Source organism: Xenopus laevis, chromosome 8S, assembly GCF_017654675.1.
Source record: "Xenopus laevis strain J_2021 chromosome 8S, Xenopus_laevis_v10.1, whole genome shotgun sequence".
In the NCBI taxonomy this organism is placed as follows: domain Eukaryota; kingdom Metazoa; phylum Chordata; class Amphibia; order Anura; family Pipidae; genus Xenopus; species Xenopus laevis.
The window spans coordinates 19,674,464-19,696,808 of NC_054386.1; the positions used below are offsets into that span (position 1 = coordinate 19,674,464).

Consider the following 22,345-nt stretch of genomic DNA (forward strand, 5'->3'; position numbering starts at 1 on the left):
CCCAGCTATAGCTATTTTAAGTAAATATCTTTATGAACTTCACTAGAGCTCCTCTTTGCACTCCCTTTATGTTCCAGAATACCACCAATTAACTGTGGCCTAAAACCAGAACACAACTGTAGATAACAACACCCTTTAAGGCAATGTTAAGCTTATATCTCCTTTTCTGTTGGCGATTAATTTCCACCTAATGCTTTCCTACTGGAAATAATTGCTGGTGGAAAAATATATGCATCAGCTTTCAGAAGATGCCTGTGTGTTTTTTTGAGCAGCAACTTGGGTGACTTTGGAAAGACAAAGCAATGCGTATGTTTTCCCACCCCACTGGCGATTTACATTACTGACGGTGGGAAAGCCTTTGGAGAAGATTAGTTGTCTAAAGAAGAGGAGATTTATTTTAGCTAATCTCCTGTCATTGCCCTTATAATTTATATACACTAAACAATCTGTAGCAAATGCAACAGGTCCACAGCATACAGGGGCCTCACACAGAAGACACATTTTTTAATAAGTATATTGACTGTATTTGGCAAAGCTATCAATAATCTGTCATGCATGCATTTCCTGCATAATGTTAGGCCATGAAGTAGGTGTTTGTTAAAAAAAAACAACAAAGTTCAGGACAGTAATTAACTTGATCTCAAAGACCAAAAGGCTTGACTAGCTGAGTATAAGTTGACTCTGTGACAATGTTGTGCTTTCTCCCATACATAACACAGAGTTATAAAACATTGCTTGTGTGTGAGTGTGTGCAATAATATAAACAAAAGCCACACCCTAGATGCAAAGTGCATGCCTGGTGATATTCCCAAGATGTTCACATTTATATCTGCATTACTGGTTCCATCAACATATAGGGGCACATTTACTAAGGGTCAAATATCGAGGTTAATTAACCCTCGATATTCGACCCTCGAAGTAAAATCCTTCGATTATCGAAGTCGAAGTATTTACCGCAAATACTTCGATCAAAGGATTTTAATCCATCGATCGAAAAATTTTCCTTAGATCAAAAAACCTTTAAAAAGTAATGGGGAAGGTCCTCATAGCATAACATTGTAGCTCGGTAGGTTTAAAGTGGCGAAGTATGTAGTCAAAGTTTTTTTTAAAGAGACAGTAAAGAGACTATTGAATGGTCGAATAGTAGAACGATTTTTAGTTTGAATCGTTCGAGTTGTAGTCGAAGGTCGAAGTAGCCTATTCGATGGTCGAAGTACCCAAAAAAATACTTCGAAATTCGAAGTTTTTTTAATTCGAATCCTTCACTCCAGCTTAGTAAATGTGCCCCAATATCTTTTGGCAATTTAAACATGTAACTTTCTCCATCAATAATTATTTTTATCTTGTATCTAAATAAAGTCAGCATGTTACACATCACTTGATGTGTAACTTGATGAGAGAATGGAACAATTTAATTAGCAGACAACTAACTTCCAAACGATTTTGGCACTGCAGTGTACATGGCATTAATTACAGCATTAGAGTTACCTTTACTTGGATGGGGAGGGGGAGGGGGAGGGAGAGAACATTTTCACTATAGTTTAGATTATATAAAATGATTTTGTTATTTTGTATCATCACTTTCTTTCATGTCAGTAGAGATAGCTTACATCATGAAGGCAACTTTGGGCGACTATAGAAAAGGCATCGCCGCCTGTGCATTAGCTCAGGGGACTTTTCATTGTAGCCTCTGGGGAAAAACGCTAAGGCAGTTTGTGGAGATAGTCGCTCAAAAGACGAGGCGAAAATCTCCCCGAATCTCCTCGTGTGGCCTTACCCTAAGATTTAATTTGTTTATTATGTGCCCTCCTCTATTTGAGAGCCTCAAAAAACCTCATTAGAACTTCATATGAGAAAGCCAACACAACATCCACATTTGATAGAAGAAACACCAGGATCACTAGAAAAAGAAAAGAATCAGATACAACTGAGAAAGATCAACAGAAAATTTTCTTTATAAAGCGAGTAATATAAACAAATCTCCGATATAATAAGGAAATATTTACCAGTTCTAAATGGTGACCCCAAAATGGCAGAGATTCTGTCCCAATGAGAAGTGAAATTTTTTCGAAAAAGGCACCTACTTTAGGTAAAACATTAGTGCTGAGTCAAGTCTCCACAACTCAAGCCAGACTACCAGGGAATTGGTTATCAGTAAAGGGTACATATGGGTGTGGGGCTAAAATATGTAAGACCTGCAAAGTGATTTCTACAGGTCCTGAGTTCAAACCCAACGTTACAGGACAACTTTTTCAAAATAGAGACTTTTACAATTGTAATACAAAAATTTTTGTCTATTTATTGGAATGTGAACACTGCTGTAAACAGTATGTAGGCCGCACCACCCGGAATTTAAAAGATAGAATAAGGGAGCACATCAGGACCATTATGAATAGGGAGGAGACCTATGTTCCCCCAATGGCATCAAGGACCTAAAAGTCAAAGTAATCGAACAAGTGAGGCTCTCAAATAGAGGAGGGGACAGAGTATAACAGATAGACACTGCACTGACAGGATCCTGAATGATTAATAGCATTACTGAACAAAATATGCCCAAAATAAGTTCCTGGTAATGTGAAAGTAGAAAAAGATATGTTGCCTAGTATACTGATGATGAATACAAGATTATAGGTCAGTGAAGTATTGCTGTAGCGGGGAAAGCAGCTGTAAATTCTGAACATTACAGTGCAGCATAGCATGAAGAAAATACACTTTTATTGAGTTTTGCTTGAAGATCATATTAAATGCAACCTTAGCCAACCAACAACTGTAGCTGAAGTGCAACTCCTAATAGCCTTAGTCATGCTAAACCAAAATTCCAAGTATAATCAGTCTCAATATTCTTTTATTTAGTTATGGACAATGTGTAATTCCCCTTCTCTCATATATTTTAGGAGATCAGCAAGGAGGTACAGAATGGTGGGAAGAAGCTGGAAGACCTTGAAGGCAAGTCACTAGAGGTGATAAAGAATACATCCCCTCTAGGAGCAGATGATATCTGCAAGGAGCTGGAGGAGCTGCGCAAAGCTCTAGCAGATCTCAAACACATGAATGATGATGAAGAGGAGAGTCTTCTCAAGGCTCACAGTTCTGAAAATGCCTTCCTACTTTTGGCCAGGCAACTGGAAGCCAACATAAATGAATTCCGGAAAGCCATCCAGAGACTAGAGGAGAGTCTGGAATCAGGAGAAAGGGTGAAGAGTGAAGATGAGCTGGTAGCTCTGTGGAAAACATTAAATGTAAGCTTTTTCTCAAGATTTAGATAATTATGAGTATCTCTGTTACTCTTTGATGCACTACAACTTGCACCTGTTAATAAGGGTACATTATTGTTTTGCCTCAATAAAAAAAGGTTAAGTATTGGTGTAAATGTGCCTCAAAAAGGATATATTGATATCATTTTTGAAAATTCTACTGTCTTAGCTTCATGTGTAGCTTAATTCCTGGTTGTCAATTGACTTGCAACCTTATCAGAGGAACAACTAAAGGAGATGGAAACACAAAAATAGCATTTTTGGTAATAAAGGAATGTATCATTGTAAGCAGCTTTCCACTTATACAGTTGTAAGCCCTTTTGGGCAGGTCCCTTTTATCTCTTGTATCAGTTGTATTTGTGTATGTAGTCTCATTATATACACCCATTTATTGTACAAAGCTGCCAAATACTGTATGTAGGGGTATTATAATAATGTGTAATAATAATAGTAACTGTATTTGTCAATGTAATTGATATTACCAGCAGGTATTTGGCTGTTATATTTCTAGTCTATGCCTTACTGCTGGTTTTAAATATTGAAACATGGTAGCAGAAGAAAATTCTCCTCCAGCCAAGACTTTATTTTCTAATGAAAAGGCACTTAATGAGCCCTTGTCAGGCTGAGTGATAAACTGTTTCTTTCTAATTGGTAATGATTACCTGGAATGTTTGTCCCCAAGGCTACCAAGTCTGCTTTAGCTGCAGAGGAAACAAGAGGTGAAGGAGTAAAGGTTCAGCTGAAGGAACTCTTCAAGTTCTCCAAAGATGTCCAGCCTCTTTCTGATGGAGTCATAGCTGCGATTCGAGAATACCAAAGGTAATATGGCATTCAAGTGTTTCATAAACTTTTGTCCAGGCAAGCTTAAATCTATTCATTTGATGTACAATTATCATCTGTGTCTAAGATGTTATGTTAGGATTGGTGCTATATCAAAAGACAGAAGAATGCTCTTTGATATAAAAATATAAGTGTTCATAAATAACTTGCATAATTGGATGAGGCTATCTACAAGAAAAGGGTCTTCTACTCACGAAAGGAGGGAGTGACAGAATAAATATAATGTATATCTAGAAAACAGAAGTACATTGTTATTGCTAGTATGCTTTATAAGGGTCAAATAAATAATAATAATAATGATATAACCAAGTCTGTTCCTATGTTGTATGTTCTTCAGGGCTAAAAGCAAAGCCTTTAAGCTGAGCACCGAGACTGAATCGGCACTCATACAGCACTTCCAGATTCCGCTGCTGGAATTCCAGCACTGGAAACGCATATGTGAGAGAGTCCTGGATACCACGTCAATTCCTTTGAGCGACACTCTTCTGAACCATGATTGCTTGCTACAGATTGAGGTGAAAAAAGTATTCTTTATTAGGTAGCATGATTAAAAAAAAACTATTGTGTATCTGACACCACCATATGCAGATTGTTAGGTTCAGATTTTAGATTAGATTCAGATCTTTCATTCAGTAGGGTTAGAATTGCCAGGATTTGCATTCATGCACATGATCCAGTGCATGAAAGCACATGATCCAGTTTGTCACTAGATCTAGGCATGAACAAGTATCTTGTGCAGAATATCCAACGGTTTACTGAGGAAAAGCCATAAGCAGATCTTGCTGCAAAAGTGTTTTATTTTGGTGAAATAAAACACTTTTGCAGCAAGATCTGCTTATGGCTTTTCCTCAGTAAACCGTTGGATATTCTGCACTTGATGTCTACACCTGAGGCGGGGGGGTGTACTGGGAATTAAAAGCCTGGAGTGAGCCGCACTTAGCTACCTGCACTGACATGAACAAGTATCTTGTCTGTAGGAACTCAGATTATGGTGTTGACTAAATGTGGGTGAAGTGTAGTAAAATTAACGTTATTAACAATATTATTCCATTAATTATAATAAAAAAGCCTTGTTTCATATATACCAGAGCACATTGCAGAAATGTACTGCCTCAAAAGAGCTGCAATCTCTGGTAGCTGGAATTAAACCTACAACCTCTGCACTACAAGGCAATGGTGCTAACCCTTGAAGGACTGTAATTTATGGTACTGCAATCTCAATATTAGATTAGGGTTCAGCATAAGGAGGCACATTTCTGGTATGCCAATCTCAGTAACAAGGATAATGTTCTTTTTTGCATCATGTGTTTGCATGTTTCTGTTGTTTAGAGGTTGCTGGAGGAAAGTGCCAAAATAGAAGACAAACTACGTATTCTGAAGACGAAGAAGGAGCAAATCATTGGGGTGCTTGGTGAACAGAAGGCAGAAGCCTTTCTTACTGAGGTGGCATCTGCTTCAAGGGAAAGGGATTCTCTCCATGTTGTTCTTCTGGAGAGAAAGAAAACCTTACTGGTAAATATTCTAATCATCCAAATAATTTACTCCAACTTTTATGAAAGTACATTGTCTTTTTAACAATAGTTCAAAATACAGTTTTGAACTATTGTTTCTGTAAGCAGTTTAGTTCAGTTCATTTATATTTAGGGGCACATTAAAACATTTTTTTATCGTCAAAACTATCACATCCGACTAGGGAGTTATCCAAACTCAATTCAAGTTTTTTGAAAAATTCGAATTCGATTTTCAAGATTTATCATACTCTGGTCCTTAAGAATTCATATTTGACTATTCGCCACCTAATTACTGTTTAAGTCGGTGGGAGAGCTGCAGGGATCAATTTGCAGATGTTTGCAGGCTTCCTGACATTCAAGTTTTTTTTTAATCGAGTTTGATCGATTTAAAATTTTCAGGTCGTTTAAATTTGTGAGTATAAAAATTCAGTTTTAATAATAAATTTCGACTATTTGAATTTCGAGTTTATGGGAGTTTTAAAAAACTCACATGAATTAGAAAGAATTGATAAAGGTGCCTCTTGTTCCCCAGTAGCAACTCAGTAAACTTGCAGATCAGTTAAAAGTTACAATTTGATACTTACAGTAGTTGCTTGAACCTGTCTGCAGGCGTATCATTATTTGTGTTATATTATTCCAATGCAATAGGCTTGTTGTAAAGATTAAGTACTGCTTTAAGAATTTAATGTGCAGATTATATGGAGATACTGTGTTTTTTATTTCTCTTTCCTTTCACCTTCCAAAAGCAAAGATGTGGAAAGAAAATTCACTAGATTATGAGGTTCCAGTGTATACTTTGCTTGGGTTGCCAATGATCCACCTGTTTTCACCTCCCCATGTTCCTCATCAAATATTTAGTCATGTTAATCATTTGTTTGCTTATTTTTCTTATTGCTCATAAAACACCTGCTCTGCTCTCACCTGATTCACTTTAGGGAGGGGCAGTCAGAATGCCAGAATCTGTAAATACAAATATTCATATGGTCTAGCACATTTGCCAATAATAAGCAAATTGGTACTTTTGATTCATTTTTTCAACTATTAACATATTACTTTAATGTCTATCCCTAAGGCACCTTTACTGATATTGAGTCATTTTGATTTACCTCAACTTTAGAGTTTGGCTTCCCAGAGTAAAGAATTTGATGCTGCTTTTGACCAGTTGCGGAAAAAGGTGTCAACTATAAGAATCAAAGCTGGCAAAGAAAGTGAATTACAGCCTGACCTTGTCGGGAAAGAGACACAACTGCAGAGATTTGAGGTTTGTGATGGAGAGATCGGACATTTTCCTTCAGGCCCGGACTCTGAGGGTTCTGGCAAATGCCAGAGGGGCTGCTATAAGGTGCCATAGAAAGTCAGTATTTAGTGGGCTGGTGGGGGCTGATTGGGCCTCTGTGTACCTGAAATGCCAGGGCCTATTTTAATCCTCAGTCCAGACCTGTTTTCCTTTATGGGTGTGACATTGCTGGAAGCCTTTACATGTTGCTAGTGTTTTTTTTTCTTTCTTTTTCAGATGTTTAAGGATGATTTGTTGAAACTGGAACCTGAATTTAAAGAGGTAGCTTCTATGGCTGAATCAAGTCCCACCCACAAGCTTAAAGTCAGCCAGCTGTCTTCAGAATATGCTACCTTGCACAAGTCACTCGAGGTACAGTATGTGCACCGTTAAGATGGCTTGTCTCACTGTGTTTCAGCAACAGTTAAAGGAACAGTAACACCAAAAAATGTAAGTGTTTAAAGTAATGAAAATATCATATAGTGTTGCCCTGCACTGGTAAAACTGATCTGTTTGCTTCAGAAACACTACTATAGTTCATATAAACAAGCTGCTGTGGAGCAATGGCGGAAATTGAAAAACGGCTATATGGCACAGGTTAACTAATGGATAAAAGATAACACCATTAGACAGACAGAGTTTATCTACTATCTGCTGTGTAACTTGAGCCTTTTCTCCTTTGAATGGCTGCCCCCATTGCTACACAGCAGCTTATTTATATAAACAATAGTAGTGTTTCTGAAGCAAACACATCAATTTTACCAGTGCAGGGCAACACTGCATTATATTTTCATTACTTTAGAACACTTTTATTTTTTGACGTTACTGTTTCTTTAATGATATGTTCTAATTGGCGGAAATTATTTGTATCTGAACCACTCTATAAATAGGAGCTATAATTACATTTAGACTGGAATATTATGTTACAAATTATGATAAATAACAATCCAGACGTTATGTTAATACATGCCTTTAATTTAATACAATAACAGCACCACCGTGTGGTCACAATCATATATACACTTTGCAAACCCCTTTTCTACTTCTTTAGGAAATTAATTTACTGAACAAAACACTACAAGGTCTGTATATGCTTCAGCATATTAACTATTTAGGTGACAAATATAATTCCTTTATCTACTGAAACAATGTGCATTATCTCTGTATATTCAGACAAGGTACAGCACTGTGCATGCCACAAATACACTACAAGACACATTTATCTGCCAGGCTCAATGTTCAGTTTTTTATGTTGCAGTTAGCAATGTTTCTTTCCCACAATTCAGGTGTCATTCTGCACAGTTTATATCTGCTGCAATTACATGTGATGTATGAAAACAAACAATACTTTGAGCTAAAATTCCCCACTGTGGGAAACCTGTTATTACTGCCATGTCCAGGGTGGTGGTAGCAATAGCGTTTTGCAAGATTAGTAAATGATTCCTAGGAAGATGCTGGACAGATGCAGTGGCCACGGGCACTACTGAAAACTACAAAATAGAATTGTAATTCTGATCAACAGTCTAATATGTACATTTTTTATAAATGTAGTTTTTTTTATAAATGCATTTTTTTCATATCCCTTTCTCTATGTCTGGTTCTGACTTAGGGCTCTTACACACGGGCGGTTTTACCTGCGCTTCCCTGCGTTGCACTTTCTTCCGTTCAGCCGCAGGGGAGTGCAGGAGTAGACGCACTCAATTATTGCGAAGGGGGCTGTACTCACACAGACGCATGTATGCGCCGAATGCAGGTGAATTGCCGCTTACATGCATCTTTTTGAGTACAGCCCTCTGCGCTCCCCTGCGGCTGAACGGAAGAAAGTGCAACGCAGGGGAGCGCAGGTAAAACCGCCAATGTGTAAAAGCCCTAAGTTAACAATATTGCAAAAGTCAGCTTTCCTCCAGCCAAGACCGTTGTGTTAGGGAGGAAAATGTATATTTTAACTTGCAGAGAAACACAAACTGATTAAGGGAGGAACTCCGTGGGCGTTTTCGGCGTGATCCGACGTGCTGCGCAAAAAAGCAGGCGTCAATTCGGATGAGACAGAAATAAGGTAAGAGATGGAAATGTTGGATGAAGCGTTCATCCGACACGACACGACTGTCGGATGCAGACGCAGCTTGCATCCAATGTTCCTGTTGTTTACCTTATTTCCGTCCCATTCGACTTGACAGGTGCGTTTTTGCGCAGCGCGTCGGATCTTGCCGAAATCGCCCATGGAGTTCCTCCCTTAATCAGTTTGTGTTTCTCTGCAAGTTAAAATATACATTTTCCTCCTAATCACATGGTTGTGTTTTTGACAAGTTTGATTCAGAATTCATCCATGCTTTACTTAGTTACATCTTCCTGATATATTTCTTACCATTGTTCCAGATCAACATGCGAAAAATTAAAGCATATATTAATGACCATCTGATATTCAATGGTAAGCTGCTAGATCTTCAGCACTGGCTCATGGTGACAAGGCAGGAGTTGGAATCATTTCAGGATAGCAATGGGCATTGGGATGTTGAGTCCCGAGAGAAGGAAATACAGGTATGTTAATTAACTGTATAATATGTCTATACATCAACAGCACTGCTATACTGATTAATACATACCTTTTACAGATATTGTTGTCTGAGATAACAGAAAAAGATATCCAGCTTCAACAGGTAGAATCTCAAGGTTTATTAGTGATGGAGACCTCCTCTCCAGAAGGAGCTGCCCACATTCAGACTGAGCTGAGGCAGCTTAATGCCTCATGGGTGTCTCTGAAACTACTCTGGGACGCTCTAGCAAGGTATGCTGTCATGATCATCATTGTGTTAAAGTTCAAATTTTCCATTATTGAGCAATTATGCATACAGGAAGCAATTCTCTTACAGACTGCACTATGCAATTGTTTTCATTGTGGTGAGCAGATTATATCACATAGACTAACCAAAATGTACACCCTGTCCCCTACCCTGCTGTTTGATACCAGCATCCGATCAATTAGACCAGTGCCAGTGCTTTTAAACAGTTTATATTAACTTTACAGGAAGTGACGCGAGCAACATCCTTAAAAACTAGGTGGGCCATACACCCTATATCTGCCTCTTAGCCCTTTAGTCAAGCAGCATGTGAGCCAATAAATAATTAAATCGCCTTGGAGAGATAGGAGTTTGATTTTATTGCTATATTTCATTTTAATTGTCACAAGTAATGGTGCTTTGCTTGTCTTTTTATGTGTTGACAAAAATCCAGTGCCACCAGACAGCACTAGGTACAAATGCTGAAATGGGGCAGGGTGTATTGAGATTAAATATCTTTATCAAAAAATTAGAACTTATAGGGGTAAATTTACTAAGCAGCGAAAATTTGCTCAGACAACGTTAATTTCCTAAAATGCGAAGTTATGTCAAGATGAATTTTCGCTAGCGTTACTTCGCCAATCAAAGTGAAGATGCGCTAGCTTTCAATTATGCCTAGCGCAACTTCGTTAGAGGACTTCACTCAGGCTAATTTGCATACAGCAGGGAAATTATAAAGCTGAATGGACATATATGTTGCAGCAAGTCCAGGGAACCTTAATAAAGAAAATAGAGTTGTTATAATGCCCTACACATGAGCCCACTGTATAGTTTATGTTCCATATGTTAGAAAATGTATGGGGGAACCCGGTTACCCAAAAAAAAATTTAAGACTTTTGCAGGCTATCACTCTGAAAAAAGGAAAAGACGCCAGCATTTTTTGGGACTTTTTCCACTAAAAATATGATGTAAGTAACAGAGGATCTATGCACTCCAATGCACTTGGTCTGGTCTGAGCTGGCGAAGGCAAGTCTGGCAAAAGAGGTAACGTTCAGTAAAATCCGCATCTTTGTGAATTTGCGGAGTAAAGTCCATTCACCAGAGCGAAAATTCACCTGGCGATAGAGTGCGAATGACCGCTAGCGTCTGTCTCTTTCGCTAGTGAACGTATGCCTGCGCCCGTTCGTAAATTGGCGAAGTGCCTGAAAGCGGTAACGCTGGCGAATCATTGGCGTAAGTCACTTCGCCCTTTAGTAAATCTACCCCTTAGTGCTTATGTTATAGCTTTAAAAAGGGTTTGTATGAATTTTATGTTCTGCTCTAAAATATAAATTTTTTTGTTTGCTATTCTGTATTCTCAAAATTGGATAGAGCGTTCAAAGACAGAGAACTACAGAGACTTGCACTACTGCCACCTACAATTACATTCGAGAACTCAATAAACCAGAGAACTGAGTAAGTATGTCTATAATTTACTAGTGATGAGTTGAATCTGACCCATTTCCCTTCACGAAACAGCGAAAAATTATTGGGTAATTTGACAATTATTTTCACCCATTGGAGTCTATGGGCCTTTGTTTTTGTGGCAAAACCTGGTAAAAAATTTTGCTTGTCACAATTATTCACATATCATTATCAATGTTCATAGTATTTTACAAAAATACAAACCTAAAATAACAGTAAAGTCAAAAAAATACTTATATTTAATGGTTAAATCTTGGAACTCACAAACAGATTGTTAATTATATAGAGAACTGTAAAATAAAAATGCTACAGTCTGTTTGTAAAACATACTTATTAAACATCCACTACAGTTTAGTGGATTTTGTTATACTAGCAAGGATTTGTTAGAAGGCTAATGCACTAGCAGTTATCACCCTTCGTTTTGAGGAGATGCTCGTCTGTACACTATGCTTCTCTTAGATTTTTATTGTAGGAAACTTTAGATGTTTTGCTTGCATGCCTTGCCTTGTGAAGTCTTGTTTATAGGATCTGTTTGTAGCATATTTTACTATATTTTGGCAGCCTCCTCCCAAATATGGAACTGCGCTGGACCACATCTCAGTGTGATAATGGCAACAATGAAAGGAACAACAGTAATGAGTAAGTAAAACTGTTTTTTTGGATATAGCCTGTTTTTTTCTTTGAAGGGTCAGTAACACCATGCACCAAGAAAATAAAAAGACCCTAAAACATTAAATATAATATAGTTTTGTAGAAAAGTGTGGTATATTTATTTGAAAATACATTCTGACAGGGCATATAGGGGGCACTTCCTGAATATATATGTATGTAACCTAAGGCCCTACTGAACACATTGGGGCAAATTTACCTAGGGTCGAATATCGAGGGTTAATTAACCCTCGATATTCGACTGGCGAATTGAAATCCTTCGACTTCGAATATCGAAGTCGAAGGATTTAGCGCAATTCGTTCGATCGAAGGAATAATCGTTCGATCGAACAATTAAATCCTTCGAATCGAAAGATTTTAAAGGATTTTAATCCATCGATCGAAGGATTATCCTTCAATCAGAAAAACCTTGGAAAGCCTATGTGGACTTCCCCATAGGCTAACATTGGCTTTGGTAGGTGTTAGGTGGCGAACTAGGGGGTCCAAGTGTTTTTTTAAAGAGTACTTCGACTATCGAATGGTCGAATAGTCGAACGATTTTTACTTCGAATCGTTCGATTCGAAGGTCGAAGTTGAAGGTTGAAGTAGCCAAAAAAAACATTGAAATTCTAAATTTTTTCCCTCTATTTTCCTCTATTCCTTCACTCGAGCTAAGTGAATGGGCCCCGTAGTGTACAGCAGCAGCTGCTGTGTTATAATTGGGTATTTAAAAAATACATTTTACACATTTTTGTGCATACAGACTTTTATAAATAGAACGTCCTGCTGCAGCTTTGAGTACCCTTTTACAATGATAGTTTCTATAATGTCATACAATGGAAGGAGGGGGATTTAGTGTTTTCATTTAGACTTATACCACCGCTTCCACCTAATGAAGCCTTGTAATCCATCAGAAATATGTGGCAAAAACTGGTCAAACACAGATAATTACTGCAAAAGTGGAAGTGCTTTTAGTGACACACTATGGGGCAGATTTATCAAGGGTCGAACTTAAAATTTGAATTTTAGATTTTTTCATGGTCAAAACTCTCAAATTCGACTAGGGTGTTATCCAAATTCGATTCAAGTTTTTTTTAAAAATTCAAAATTTATCATACTCTGGCCCTTTAATAATTTAAATGTGTCTATTCCCCACTTAAAACCTGCTTAATTACTGTTTAAGTCTATGGGAGAGGTGCAGGGATCAATTTGGAGGTGTTTGCAGCCTTTTCGGAGAAAAAAACTCAAATCGAGTTCGATTGAATTTGATTTTGATTAGAGTTTTCGGCTCTTTTAAATTCGTCCGAGTTTAAAAAATTAGATTTTAATGATAATTTTCGATTTGTCGAATTTCGAATTCATGAGAGTTTATGGTAGTTTTAAAAAAACTCACATGAATTCGAAATTCAACCCTTGATAAATGTGCCCCTACAAAGCTCTTTTTCAAGTGTTACCAAATACACAGCTCACACATAGGGGCAGATTTATCAAGGGTCTAGTTTATGGGAGTTTCTAAAAACTCCCATAAACTCGAAATTTATTAAAAAATTAGAATTTTTTAAATTCGGTGAATAGGATCCACCTGCAAACTTGAATCAAATTTGATCGAAACTCATGTAGTAAATTCAAATTCAAGGTAATTCAATTCAAGGTAATTTTCAATATTCTAGAGCAGCCATACTATTTGGGGAGAAAGGGGTAGGAGGATTAGAGAACAAAATAAGGTAGGTTCAACATCCATAACAGTATTCACAGAAAACGACATACACTCCAGTAGTCATTCAGGCCTTCAGGGTTTAAACTATTTCATTTTTTAATCCATTTTTACTGTTTTAAAAGTAACCTAGTCATATTACCACTAGTGATGGGCGAATTTGTCCCAGTTTGGCGAAAAATGTGCGCATTTCCAGCAAAATTAGTGAAACTGCGAAAAATTAGTTAAAACGACACCAGCGTCTAGTTTTTGACGCCGGTGTCCGTTTTTGGATGCCGGCGCACATTCTCTGGCGAAAATGTGTTGGCCTCCAAAAAAAAAAACGGACGACTGTGCATTTTTTTTGGACGCTGGCTAATTTTTGCGGCAGTTTTGCGATTTTATTTGCCGTTGGTGAAGCACAGGAATTTGCTACGAATAAATTCGCCGATCACTACTTACCACCTCTATGTGGCCTTTGGACTACCTCAATATTTGGCACTTCAATTGTGAATGGTTGTGTTTTTGTACAATAAAATGGCGTGAAAGTGTTGTGAAGTTTCTGTAATGTTAGATCACAGATTATTCCATCATTTTAATAATATCAAAAGACTATGTCAATTGGACATTCTACGTATTAATATTCAAATATGACAAGCATAGAAGTTACCAGATTATTAGTAGTATGCAATACTAATAACTGATAATAACTGTGTGTCCATGGTCATATATTATGATTATATTTTAGGTCATTTGTTAGGCATACTATGCTGTTTTTGCAGATACTATGCTTCTATCTGTTTCTTTTTCAACAGTTCTGAAGAATTTGGACCAAGTGGAATTGTGGGCAGGTAAGAACTAAAGCCTTGGAAATAGTTCTAAGGTATGCAGAGAATATTACACACAGAGATATGTTTAATATAGGGCAATAGAAGCAGCATGTGCTTTACCACCTAGAAAATAGGGCTGAAATATTTCTACCCTAAACTATTGGGGGCAAATTTACTAAGGTGCGAAGTGGCTTAAGCTAGCGACAATTCACCAGCATAGCCACCCACAGGGACATTGCCAATTTACTAATGGGTGCAGGCTCCGAATTTGCACCTGGCGAAGTGTTGCCATGGGTGCGAAACAGGCGAAAAATTCGCCAGTTAGTGAATCTGCCCCAACGTTGGTATTTAGGGCAAATGGTTTCCCTCAGACTCTCAGACAGAGTGCATGAATATGAAGCACCCTAATATTCATATTTTATCCAAATTTCAGCTCTGTTTAAAAAAAAAACTTCACAATTTAATAAGGAAAATTTGAAGTGTATTTTAGGATAGATTAAGTGTAGCTCATCATCATTTATTTATATAGCGCTGTCAAGATACGCAGTGCTTTCGCTTAGCTCTCACAAACAAGCCATAGCAGAGTACTACGTTGCCATTTCCACCATTGCCATCAAGATGTCAAAAGCCGTCTCACCTACACGGATAAAGTGCAGTTTCACATGCATCAGAATTTCAGAAAGAGAATAAGGAGCAGTTTAGAGATGCAACTCTGCATCTTCAGTTTGTTGGTAGCTATAATAAAATATGTTTATTAATACATTGAATATTTTATATTTGCACCAGTTATTGCTTTCGCAGTAGCCATTATAAGCTGAAGCTTAATGAGATGCAACTGCAAACAGCACTTTTTTATGTAATGATTTGCCGTAACTACTGAAAGTAAGCCCTAAGTGGGATTTCTGTGCACAGTGGCTGTGTATATGCTACTGTAACAGCAGCGTATCTCTGTATCTTATCAGAATTGTCTATGACACCAGTCCAGAGAATGCAACATTAAGATCTGAGAAAAGCCGGATACCACAAAGAAAAAGCAAAACACCCAAGTAAGTGGGCATCTGCCTTGATGAATGCTGCTTGTACACATTGTAACAGCCAGTATATATCACATATCACCCTACTTCCCTAAATTGGTGCTGTGTTCATTTTAAATTCTAGTGTCATCCATGAAAATGATCCATTATTCACTACAGCAGAGTTTGAGAAGAGTTCTCTGTCTCTGGAAATAAATACTAGGTAAGTCATCCTTATACAGTGACAAGCAGGCATTCATATGGGCCACGTTTAGCCAAATTAACAAATACAAGATGTCAGTTGTAAGAGGCCAATTTTACTAAATTCACAGATTTTTTCTTGATTGCTAGGTTATTTAAGAAAAAACACCATGATTTGCAAATCTCGTTGTTCTATTCGTTTTCAATGAGGCTGACAATCTTGATTGTTTTAATAAATTCTGAAAAGAAAAAAAAATAAAGCTGCTTCAGACAATTCCCATTGTTGTAAATAGAAACTTGCCAGCTTTTGACTTTTTTTAAATCTCTAACTATTTGTGGTAATAGAGGTATGGAACCTAAAGTCTACTAAAAATGTAAACATTAAGGGGCAGAATTATTAAAGGTCGTAGTGAAAATTCGAATTTAAAAAAATTGAATTTCGTGCTAATTTTTGTGTACTTCGATTAGGGAATAGTCCAAATTCTATTCGAATTTGAAAAAAATTAGAAAATTCTAATTTCAAAATTTATCATGTAAGGTGATATTGATCAAGGGTCGAATTGCGAATTGAAAAATCTTCGGAATTCAAATTCAAAAAGACCAACCGAAATTAATTTTTTTTTAGTCTAATAGGTCAGTGTTCGATCAAATAGATCCGTATTCGGTGCATAGGAATAGCGCATTCGATCGAATTCGATTTGAAGTATTTCCCAAAAAACTTCCACAAATTGACTCCAAATAGGTTCTAGGAGGTCCCCTATAGGCTAAAACAGCAGCAGAATTTTTTTTCATTCGAAAATTCACCTTGACCTCTGATAAATCTGCCCCGTACTGTCTCTTTAAAAATTCGACTTCAACCATTCGCCATCTAAAATCTGCCGAATTGCTGTTTTAGCCTATGGTGGACCTCCTAGAACCTAACTTGGAGTCAAAGGTTTTTTTTTTTTTAATTTTGGTTGGTCTTTTTGAATTTCTAAGTTTTTCAAAATCGAAATTCGACCCTTGATAAATCTGCCCCTAAAGAAATTGTTCATTGTAAAAATAAAAGTTTGGTAAATAGATGGTCTGTGCAAAATAAAAAATGTTTTCAATATAGTTAGTTAGGCAAAAATGTAATCTATAATGGCTGGAGTACACAGGGGGGGGGGCACATGGATCAGAACTGTTTCCTTTTGAATCTGAGCTGAATGCTAAGGATCAATTGCAAACTCACTAAACAGTTATGTCACATGTGGCCCCTCTTCCCTTAAAAGTTGCAGGAAGTAAAGCCACTACTTCCTGCTGCAAAGCAATAAGTAGTGTTCTGTTATGTTATGTTAGACACCCAGTCACTCCAGCCTTTATACATTAAATTTTTGGCTAACTAACTATATTAGAAACATGATTTATTTTGCACAGCCTATCTATTTACCCAGTTTTTATTTTTACACTTAACTGTTTCTTTTTGTTAAATTATTTTATTAAAATGGGTCTAGAGGAGATTACCTTTTCTGTAATTCAGAACTTTCTGGATAACAGGTTTCCTGATAACAGATCCCATACCTGTACTTGCACATATTGTCATATTCACGTTTCTTAAATTGAGAAACCACAAAATAAATCTGCCCTATGGGGCAAAAAGAAATCTCCTTTGTCCAGCAGCCCTCCGGTTTGTAATTTCAGCAGTTATCTGGTTACTTGGGTCCAATTGTCCATATATCAGGCAGTGGGGTAAAGATACCACCAACTAAAAAAAAATAACAATACAATTTTAGGCTCACAGAGCAATATTTATTTAGCCTGACTGGGTCAGTGACTCCCAAAATCTGTAAAGAGGCAGACATGGTCAGACTGGGGGGCCCGGGGCCCACAGGGACTGCAGTCCAGTCCCCTCTACAGGCTCCCCATTCCCCTACTGTGACGCGCTGTGCTGCATCCCCTTCACACAATGCGCCATTGGTGCGCATGCACACAAGGCGCCCCATCGGCGCGCATGTGCACAAAAATCCTTTTTTTTTAAAAAAAAAAAACAGCATCCAGAAAGGGGGTCTGGCCTGCGGGGGCCCATGAGGGTCAGGGGCCCACTGGGCCAGTACAAAACTGGAGGCAGAAAATGAAAGCATTTAGATTTTCACATGTAAACAATACTGAAATACTCATAACTTATTATTTTTTTAACATAATCCTCATGCACAAGTCTATATAACTGCACTGGAACACTGAAACATACTAAAAAGATGGCAGCTGCAATTTTTTTATGAACAGCAATTTAATAACAGTTTGCCACCCCCTTCCCAGTGTATTACCCTTTCCTTGTCCAGATCTTGTTGTCTTAATACGTTTTTGAGTGTGAGTGAAACTAATGTGTTTATTTTATAAATTGTAGGGATGCACCGAATCCACTTTTTTGGATTTGGCCGAATCCTTCACGAAGGATTCAGCCGAATACCGAACCGAATCGGAACCCTAATTTGCATATGCAAATTAGGGGTGGGAAGGGGAAAACATTTTTTACTTCCTTGTTTTCTGACAAAAAGTCCCGCAATTTCCCTCCCTGCCACTAATTTCCATATGCAAATTAGGATTCGGTTCGGCGGGCAGAAGGATTCGGCCGAATCCGAATCCTGCTGAAAAAGGCCGAATCCTGGCCGAATACCGAACCGAATCCTGGATTCGGTGCATCCCTAATAAATTGTATATTTAAGTAATGCATACAGATTTACTTTACTACTGAATAGGTTGTAGTCACAGTGGGAGTATATTACTGCCACTAAATAACAGCTAAATAATTATTACAGTACATAGGCCCTAAACGAGTATAAGAAGTACTGGCCATATACCATCTGTTATCTCTGTTATTTATCAGCATTACCAGTGACTCTATTCCATCCAAGATAACTGTGAGGACAGACAAAAGCCGAATACCAATGAGGATAAACCAAACATCCAGGTTAGTCGGCACCATTGCTTTAAAGGAGAACTAAACCCTAAAAATTATTAGGGCTAAACATGCCATGTTTTATATACTCAACTTATTGCACCAGCCTAAAGTTTCAGCTTGTCAATAGCAGCAATGATCCAGGACTTCAGACTTGTCACAGGGGGTCACCATCTTGGAAAGTGTCTGCGACACTCACATGCTCAGTGGGCTCTGAGCAGCTGTTGAGAAGCTAAGCTTAGGGGTCGTCACTAATTATCCAGCAGAAAATGAGGTTGGTATGTAATATAAGCCGATGCTACAGGGCTGATTATTAAATTCTAAAGTTAGTTGCACTGGTTTCTGTGCTGCCATGTAGTAATTATCTGTATAAATTACTAATCAGCCTTATACTGCAATATTTCTATTCTATTTGTACTGTATATTGTGAGTGGGTCCCTAAGCTCAGTAAGCGACAGCAGCACAGACATGTGCAGTGAATCAGCAGAAAAGAAGATGGGGAGCTACTGGGGCATCTTTGGAGACACAGATCTTTACTGCGAAAGGGCTGTGGTTGCCTTGGGCTGGTACAGAAGCCCAAAACATAATGTACAACATTTCTAGCTACTTCTTTAGTTTAACTTTCCTTTAAGTAAAATTTACACTGTAAAGGTTAGGATTGGATTGGGTGGGGGGTTCAAGCATGTATGACTGCATAAAGGGACCTGAGCTTAAAAAAGTCCAAAGACCTTTGGGTTACAGAGTTAGCAGATGCTGTTAATTGACCTTTGGTCATGAAGTTGTTACAATTCTTCTGTGCAGTTGGTGAGTGTTTCTGTTCCAGAGACATTTCTAAAGACAAAAAGTACAGCTTGTGGAAGGCGACTTCATGTTCTTTGCTGAAAGTATGCAACTGTGTGCCAGATACAGTTCAGTGAGAGTTCTCATGGTTCATCACATGAAAACTCATAGACTAGAATCAACCTTTTCTCCTAATTCAGTTCCAGTTTTTTCCCATAGACTTCAATAGAGTTTTCCAGGGCCGGATTTACATAGTGGGCGCCCATAGGCCCACTGCCGTTCATTGTCCCTGCCTCCTCCCATTAATGGCCATTTGCGCATGGGACATTTAAAAAAAAAATGATTGTATCTCCAGCGCATTTCCAGTATTTCTGAACCAATGCAGGTGTGGTTGGGCAGCATGCCACCCCCTAAAATCCTGCCGCCCTAAGCCACAAATCCAGGCCTGGAGTTTTCACATGATAAACCAAGAAATACATTTTCCTGAATTGAATTGCATCTCAAATTGAATTTCGTCCATGAGTTTTTACATGATAAACCTTTGTCTGCTGAATTGAATCTGGCCCTCTGTGTGGTCTCTGTAGGTTCTGACATACTAGAGCTGTATAGTTAACATCGACATGCCATATCCAGGGGCAGAAAAGGAGCTTTCCTTTACCTTAGACATACACCCTCCCTGCACTGATGCTAAAGGTCTGCATACCTCTTTTTCTGCCATAGTCAAATTTGTTTCTAAGAAAACTCATTGTACTCTTGAAATTTAGGGGATTATTTATTAAAGTCTGATTTTGTCTGATCAGAGTTTTTAAGGGGAAACACCTTTTTATCAGAGGGAAAAAACCTAACATTTTTCGAGATTTATTAGACCCAGAGGTTGCTAAAAGGCTGAATAAAAAAAGTACTCCATCTCAAACCTGCCGAGTTCATGTAGAAGTCAATTGCAGATGTCCCTTTTACAACCGCAAGATTAAAGATCTGCCCTGGGTTTCGTACAATAATCGGAAGAATTCATAGTTTTCTGCTGATAATCAGAAAATATCAGCGTTTTCAGGCGACAAATCCGAAAAAAATGGTACAGTTCAAGTCTTTTCCCCACACCAGATTTTTTCGAGTGAGCTTACTATGATATTATTATACTTGTTAATTTATGTTTACATTTCCAGTGTCCTGCAAGGAAATAGCTCATCCTTCCCACCAGGAGAGTCTGGGAAGAGTCCAAGTACTTTGGAGAGTGGGTGAGTGCATGTTGTGTGGGGGCCAAAAGGTTTATTGGATTAAAGTCAGGCTCAGGCAGCTGTAAAAACACTATGCTGTGACTAAGTGTCCTAGAGACACGAAACGCGTAAGGCAAGAGATGTTTGTACAATAAAGATTTCTATTTTTATTCATCTTTTGGTCTGATCTATTCGTGGCACACCGGAGTGCCTTGCACCAATATTTGTTTGTGTCTGCTCAGGCAGCAGTAAAACGTCATAGAAAAAGTTAAAAAATTGTGCTGAGGATACCTGTCTAGAGAAAAGGGATTATGATTCAATCCATTAGATTCATGCTATTAGAGTCAGAATCTAGTTAAGATTTATTTTTAATGATATATTTTACTCAAGCTGTTGTGCCCATGATATAACTGTAATACGTTTCTAGCTGTGAACAAATCACTGGGATTTTATGCTTATATGAAAAAAATCTGGAATGACACTAAAGTTATTTGGTAAACTTGTAGCAATGGTACTTTAGTGCAAGTTTTGCTCAGCTGTGGATTTACTAGTATGTAGGGTTTCTCTGCACACTAAGGCTAAGGCCACACTAGGCGATAGCGCCGCGATTTGACTCGCGGCGACTTTTCGCCGCGACTTTTAAGCCGCAATCGCTGGGGAAACTTTTGCGCTGGCGTCTATGGGGAATCGCGACAAATCGCCAGCGTAAAAACACACGCGGCGATCTTTTTTCTATTGTCGCTCGAAATCGCCTAGCGAGGCCTAGCGAGGCGATTTCGAGCGACAATAGAAAAAAGATCGCCTAGCGAGGCGATTTCGAGCGACAATAGAAAAAAGATCGCCGCGTGTGTTTTTACGCTGGCGATTTGTTGCGATTCCCCATAGACGCCAGCGCAAAAGTTTCCCCAGCGATTGCGGCTTAAAAGTCGCGGCGAAAAGTCGCCGCGAGTCAAATCGCGGCGCTATCGCCTAGTGTGGCCTTAGCCTTACACTATATATATATATATATATATATATATATATATATATATATATATATATATATATATATTGTTTTGTATTCTCCTGACAAAGATCCCAGTATTATATTGAAACGTTAAGTTCAATAAATTATTTATTTTGCTTGCACAAAAGAAGTCCTGTGAGTGTCGCCATTCCTCGCACAATTATCTATTTAATTATTGCAGGCATATCCACAGTAAACGGAGAGCACCTTTGGGACTTGTTATATATATATATATATATACATATATATATATATATATATATATATATATATATATATATATATACATATATATATATAAAACCTGTTTTCTGTCTTGTTTGTTTTCGGGTTTGGCATGACACCAGTCCTACCAGTGAAACTGTCAGTTTGGACAGTAGTCAGATACCAAGGAGGCGAGCACAAGTATCCAGGTTAGTTAGCCATCATCATCTTGATGTACATTTCTGGTTCTTTATTACTAGGCCTGAGTATTTATGACTCATCTAGCCTTTTAACAATAAACACATTTAACTGTAAGAGACACAACACTTGGGGGCAGATTTATCAAGGGTCGAATTTAGAGTTTATGGGAGTTTCTAAACACTCCCAAAAAGTCCCATAAAGTCGATATTCTAAAAATGACCAATCGAAATGTAGTAAAAAAAATTGAATTTTTTAAATTCCTGTGAATAGGAATGACCTGCAAATTTGAATGGAATCAAATTAGATTTGAGTTTTTTTAACAAAAAAGAAAAAAACATTTTTTTTTTCAAAGTCCACCAAATGACTCCAAATTGATTGTACAGGTATGGGACCTGTTATCCAGAATGTTCGGGACCAGGGGTTTTCCAGATAACGGATCTTTCCTTAATTTGGGTCTTCATTCCTTATTTCTACTAGAAATTAATTTAAACATTAAATAAACCCAATAGGTTGGTT

The 22,345-nt window shown here is 37.9% G+C and overlaps 1 protein-coding gene across 2 annotated transcripts in view; it reads left to right on the forward strand.

Annotated features, from left to right (window-relative positions):
- Window positions 1-22,345, forward strand: part of syne3.S (spectrin repeat containing, nuclear envelope family member 3 S homeolog) — a 77,126-nt gene that overhangs the window by 39,313 nt on the left and 15,468 nt on the right. The window contains exons 6-21 of one of the 2 annotated variants that reach the window (XM_018232400.2): window positions 2,895-3,239; window positions 3,937-4,073; window positions 4,432-4,609; window positions 5,424-5,606; window positions 6,723-6,866; window positions 7,119-7,253; window positions 9,258-9,419; window positions 9,494-9,666; window positions 11,030-11,113; window positions 11,684-11,761; window positions 14,279-14,314; window positions 15,256-15,339; window positions 15,452-15,529; window positions 18,353-18,436; window positions 20,368-20,439; window positions 21,772-21,837. In XM_018232400.2, coding sequence (XP_018087889.1) covers window positions 2,895-3,239; window positions 3,937-4,073; window positions 4,432-4,609; window positions 5,424-5,606; window positions 6,723-6,866; window positions 7,119-7,253; window positions 9,258-9,419; window positions 9,494-9,666; window positions 11,030-11,113; window positions 11,684-11,761; window positions 14,279-14,314; window positions 15,256-15,339; window positions 15,452-15,529; window positions 18,353-18,436; window positions 20,368-20,439; window positions 21,772-21,837 — 2,039 coding nt within the window. Of the gene's footprint in view, window positions 1-2,894; window positions 3,240-3,936; window positions 4,074-4,431; window positions 4,610-5,423; window positions 5,607-6,722; window positions 6,867-7,118; window positions 7,254-9,257; window positions 9,420-9,493; window positions 9,667-11,029; window positions 11,114-11,683; window positions 11,762-14,278; window positions 14,315-15,255; window positions 15,340-15,451; window positions 15,530-18,352; window positions 18,437-20,367; window positions 20,440-21,752; window positions 21,838-22,345 lie in introns of both variants that reach the window. The other variant, XM_018232401.2, reaches the window with a different exon arrangement.